General features: G+C 37.2%; 1 protein-coding gene across 1 annotated transcript in view; it reads right to left on the bottom strand.

Annotated features, from left to right (window-relative positions):
• Positions 1-2,267: 2,267 nt before the first annotated feature.
• Positions 2,268-4,829, bottom strand: part of LOC135673577 (cold-responsive protein kinase 1-like) — a 9,236-nt gene continuing 6,674 nt past the window's right edge. The window contains exons 5-7 of the mRNA XM_065182633.1: positions 3,511-3,742; positions 3,189-3,339; positions 2,268-2,835 (exon numbers count right to left, since the gene is read on the bottom strand). Of these exons, the coding sequence (XP_065038705.1) occupies positions 2,518-2,835; positions 3,189-3,339; positions 3,511-3,742 (701 nt within the window). The 3' untranslated portion in view covers positions 2,268-2,517. The remainder of the gene's footprint in view (positions 2,836-3,188; positions 3,340-3,510; positions 3,743-4,829) is intronic.

Below are 4,829 nucleotides of genomic sequence, written 5' to 3'. Positions count from 1 at the left end.
ACTCTCCTCCATTCAGGGTGTACATATACCCCAAATTCGACTTGCTATCATCGATATTGGACTGAAAACTTGAGTTTGTATAGCCTTCAGCCCTAAGGCTACTACCTCCATATATTAGTAAAGATCCTTAGTCCTTTGTAAGTTTTGAATGATACACTTTACTGCTTTCCAATGCTCCGAGCTTGGATCTGCCTAATACCTGCTCGTGACACTCAGAGCATACGTTATATTAAGCATGATACATAGCATGACATACATGATAAACCCTATCGCTAAGGCATAGGGTATCTTATCCATGTTCGCCCTTTCTTCAGGAGTCTTGAGAACATACTCGTAGAAAGCGGTATCTCATGTCTCATCAGTATGAGACCTCTTTTGAAATTTTTATACCAAACCTTTTGGCAATATTGTCTATGTACCTGGATTGGGACAAGCTAAGAATCCTCTTGGATCTATCTCTATATATCTGAATCCCCAAGATATAAGATACATCCCCTAAGTCCTTCATGGATAAGTGTTTAGATAACCAAGTTTTTACTATGGATGACATTTCTACATCATTCCTAATGATCAGGATGTCATCCACATATAATGTCAAGAAAATGATAGCGCTCTCACTTACCTTCATGTATACACAAGGCTCATTTTTGTTTTTAACGAAGTCATAAGATCTGATTGCCTCATCAAATCTTTTGTTCCAACTTCGATAAACTTACTTTACTCCATAAATAGACCTAAGTAATCTATACACCTTATTTGGACAATCATTGGACATAAATCCCTTAGGCTGTATCATATACACCTCATCTCTAAGGTTGACATTGAGGAACGTGATTTTCACGTCCATCTGTCAGATCTCATAATTATAGTGTGTTGCAATAGCCAATAGAATTCAGATGGATTTTAGCATAGCTACGAGTGAAAAGGTTTTGTCATAGTCAACACCTTGCCTTTAACGATACCCTTTAGCCACTAGCATTGCTATATAGGCCTGTACCTTTCCATCTATTTCGATCTTTTTCTTGAAGATCCACTTGTAACCAATGGGTACAATACCCTTGGGTGCTTTAACTAGATTCCAAACCTTGTTAGAGTGTATGGAATCCATCTCAGAATTCATGACTTTTTACCATTTTCTAGAGTCTATACTCATAATAGCCTCCTCGTAGTTTTGAGGATCAATATCCTTAATATCCTTTCCTCCAGTATGTCTCACATATCTCTCAGGAGGATGTGATACTCTGTCGGACCTACGTAAAGTCGAAACTTGTATGCTAAGTACTCGAACAGACTCGGGCTGCGAAGTGGTACTTGAGCTAGGTTCTCCAACCTCACTCAATTCTATCACGCTTTCACTATCTCCGTCAAGAATGTGTTCCTTCTCAAGGAACACTATTATCTTGGCTACAAAGATATTTTGGTCCTTGGGATGATAGAAATAATACCCACAAGTTTCCTCCCACAAACCTGTACCGCTCCGTCCTCGATTCCAACTTATCGGGGTTGTGTCTCTTAACATGAGCAGGACAACCCCAAATCTTAACAACCTTAAGATCGGACTTCTTCCCTTTCCATATCTCATATGGCGTAGACACTACCGACTTAATTGAAACTCTGTTCAGAAGGTAAGATGTGGTCTTTATGGCGTATCCCCAGAATAAGATGGGTAGGTCGGCAAAGCTCATCATGAGCCGCACCATGTCTAACAGTGTATGCTTTTTCCAGTTGGTTCTTCACTTCATTTTTATACTCTGAATTTCTAAAATGTTTCAGACTTGTAATTCATGTCTATACCTTGAGAAATCATTAGTAAAAATAATAAAGTAGGAGTAACCACCTATGACATAAGTTGACATAGGTCCACATATATCACTATGTATGAGTTCGAATAACTTAGTGGCTCTCTCTCCTATTCTCGTCATTTAATATTATTGAACAATCATTGTTCTCAAAATTTTATCTAATATTATTGAATGAGTTGAGTATAATGATTATATTCCTCGGTGGAAATAGATTGCAAAGAAACATTTAACGTTGAAAAGAAAAGCTAATAGCAACATTTGTGCAATTGGTGGATGTTTACTGAAGAAAACAGAGGAATATTCCAAATCGATCTCGGATTCCTGTGAGGCAAAGAGAATGTAATATGGAATGTTGATATTGCATTCTCATCTTGTAGTTTCGAAATATTACAATATAAACTACTAACTAAATGGAAACATGAAGCTACCCTGTGGACAACAAACACTGCCTTTAGCTTTTCCACATGTAAAAGCCACCAAAATATTGTTTAAGTATTTTTTTTTTTTCTGTCATTTGTTTCTTGACAGTACAATATATGGAATCACATTTTCTTAATATTTTCTTGATTTTTTAAGTTACCCCAATCATGACAATCCAGTCGTTAGTTTCACTTGATACACGTTCTCAACTGCATGCTAAACAGAATTACTATCATTATATTCATGACCGACCATTTAGTTCACTGCTGCTGAAACATTACCTTGTCGCGGAACTTCAACGACCAGAAAACTGTGATGCGGAGACAGTAGCATTGGAGGTAGAAGACGAGCCAGTGGAGGCCGATGCATCTCCGTGAACCCGACTTGTGGCGTCTATGAAGGTAGGCCTTGTTGGCCGGAGCATGTCCTGATCACCTTCGCTAAGCAGCAAAACCACAACCTCGGACATGGTTGGCCTCGCAGACACAGTGGATTGCGTGCAGAGAAGAGCTATTTTGATAATTCGTTTCATTTCTTCTGGGGTATATTCAAGAGGATCTAAGCTTTTGTCCACCAAATTGATCGAATCGCCGCTTTCATATAATTTCCAAGCCTGTTTTAGGAAAGAAACCAATGAAGGATCAGAACAAAAGGCTGATCCTCGAAAAGTACTCATAACATACATTTAGCAGGCAAAGAATTCAGATTAAATGCATATGATCTCTTCTGATGATCCAAAGACGGAAGTAAATGAGATTTTGTAAGCGTATCTGCTGTATGTATTTGTATTATCTTAACAGTTACCAGTAATGCTGTTGGGATGCCTTGTATTAACCCTAAAGGTCGTGTCATTACTTGTCATATTTAAGTTGACTACAAGCAAAGTTACATGGTATAATAGGAACGAAAGATCATCCATGGATTTTATTTTAAAAAGAAAAATAATAGAGAGAGCTCAGTGATTACCCATTCAAGAAGGTATTGAGTAATAGGTTCCAGTTTTGCATCATTGCTCTTCCGGCCACTGATTATTTCAAGGACAACAACACCGAAGCTATAGGTATCAACCTTTTCAGATAGCTGGCCATGAATTGCATACTCAGGTGCTGTGTATCCCCTGCATGATACAGTTTGAGAAATTGAAATCAGGAACTGTTAGAGATCCGCTTGGATTAATGCAGAATGCTTATTGAAGAACATAGTATGTCCCAATTGCCGAAAGATACAATATGGGTTCAGATGAATGAAAGTGAAAAATAATGAAATACATAATGATATCGAGACTTACAAAGTGCCAGCAAATTTAGTGCTGAGATGACTCTTGTCCTCTGGTAAAAGTCGTGCAAGGCCAAAATCTGCAATTCTTGGCTGGAAATCATCATCAAGCAGAATGTTACTAGATTTTATGTCACGATGTATGATACAAACATGAAACTCCTGATGCAGGTAAGCAAGACCACGAGCCATGCCGACAATTATGTTAAATCTCTGTTTCCAGTTGAGGAATCCCTGTCTATCACCTGTAAGATAGGTTCACGTTATACTTGATGAGCATGGAAGCAAAATAGATATTAGTTCCTTCATTTGATAATTTGGCATATTAAAACCTATTTAATCCAGGAGCTGCCATGCCAATACATGGAACATGCAGTTCTTATCACAGTACACATATGTAAAAGCAATTGGTTGGCATAAGTAATATGTCACCTGATTCTTGCTGACGAAAACACATATCAACATATCTTAGAAAGGCCAGAACAAACACAATTACGTACAATTAAAATAATTATCTAATAGAAGCATCATGACATACAATGCATGTCAAACTGATAGTCATGAAATTTTGCAAAATGCGTTAATGTAAAAAATTATCGATGCATAGTATAGAATTCCAGTACAACAGTATTACTCCGATATACATGACAAGCACAAGGCCAAGACAAGATACTGTCTTTTGTCTCACTCTCAGTCTGCATTAAAGTCTGAATCTGTGTATTTTCTGTTCTATGGAGTCTTCAGACATGTCTATGCTGCAATGCCATATATTTCTGGTCAAATTGTAGCAATTTCTTGCGCTCAAGTTGATGAGATTATGATTATGCCAATTTAGTCTGCGGTCCTTAATCCAGTATAGGTTTGGAATAGGTTAGATTTGAGAGAATTAGAAACTAGATTAGGGCAATTAAATTTCAAGGGAAATGTACAAGATCTTGTAATTTTCTGCATCTGCCTTGGCATTATACAAATTAATAAAATTTATAAACTTCCAGTCATTACGAATTATTTTACATCTTTGTTTATATTCCTCAAGGAACACATCCGGGATTTATTAATGGTTAGCCAATCCTACTAGATCTGGTCATGTTTTCTATGCTTGGAGAGGCGTACTCTAAGTCAAATTGAGATTTTATTTGGCTGGATCATTTACCTATTTCTTTTACCAAAAAAAGTCATAGTCAAAATATGTAACCAGTTAATACGCGAATGTACTTAAAGGAGCTATGCAGTTGATTACTGAAGGAGCGATGTATGAATTTACCAAAATGTAGTTCTAGTCAGATTGAGAAAGAGAGGTTGAGCTATAATGAGAATGCATCAACAGGATAT

Source organism: Musa acuminata, chromosome BXJ1-5 (assembly GCF_036884655.1).
Source record: "Musa acuminata AAA Group cultivar baxijiao chromosome BXJ1-5, Cavendish_Baxijiao_AAA, whole genome shotgun sequence".
Classification (NCBI taxonomy): domain Eukaryota; kingdom Viridiplantae; phylum Streptophyta; class Magnoliopsida; order Zingiberales; family Musaceae; genus Musa; species Musa acuminata.
Note: the sequence above shows the minus strand (reverse complement) of the source record. Positions and strands in the feature narration are given on the sequence as shown.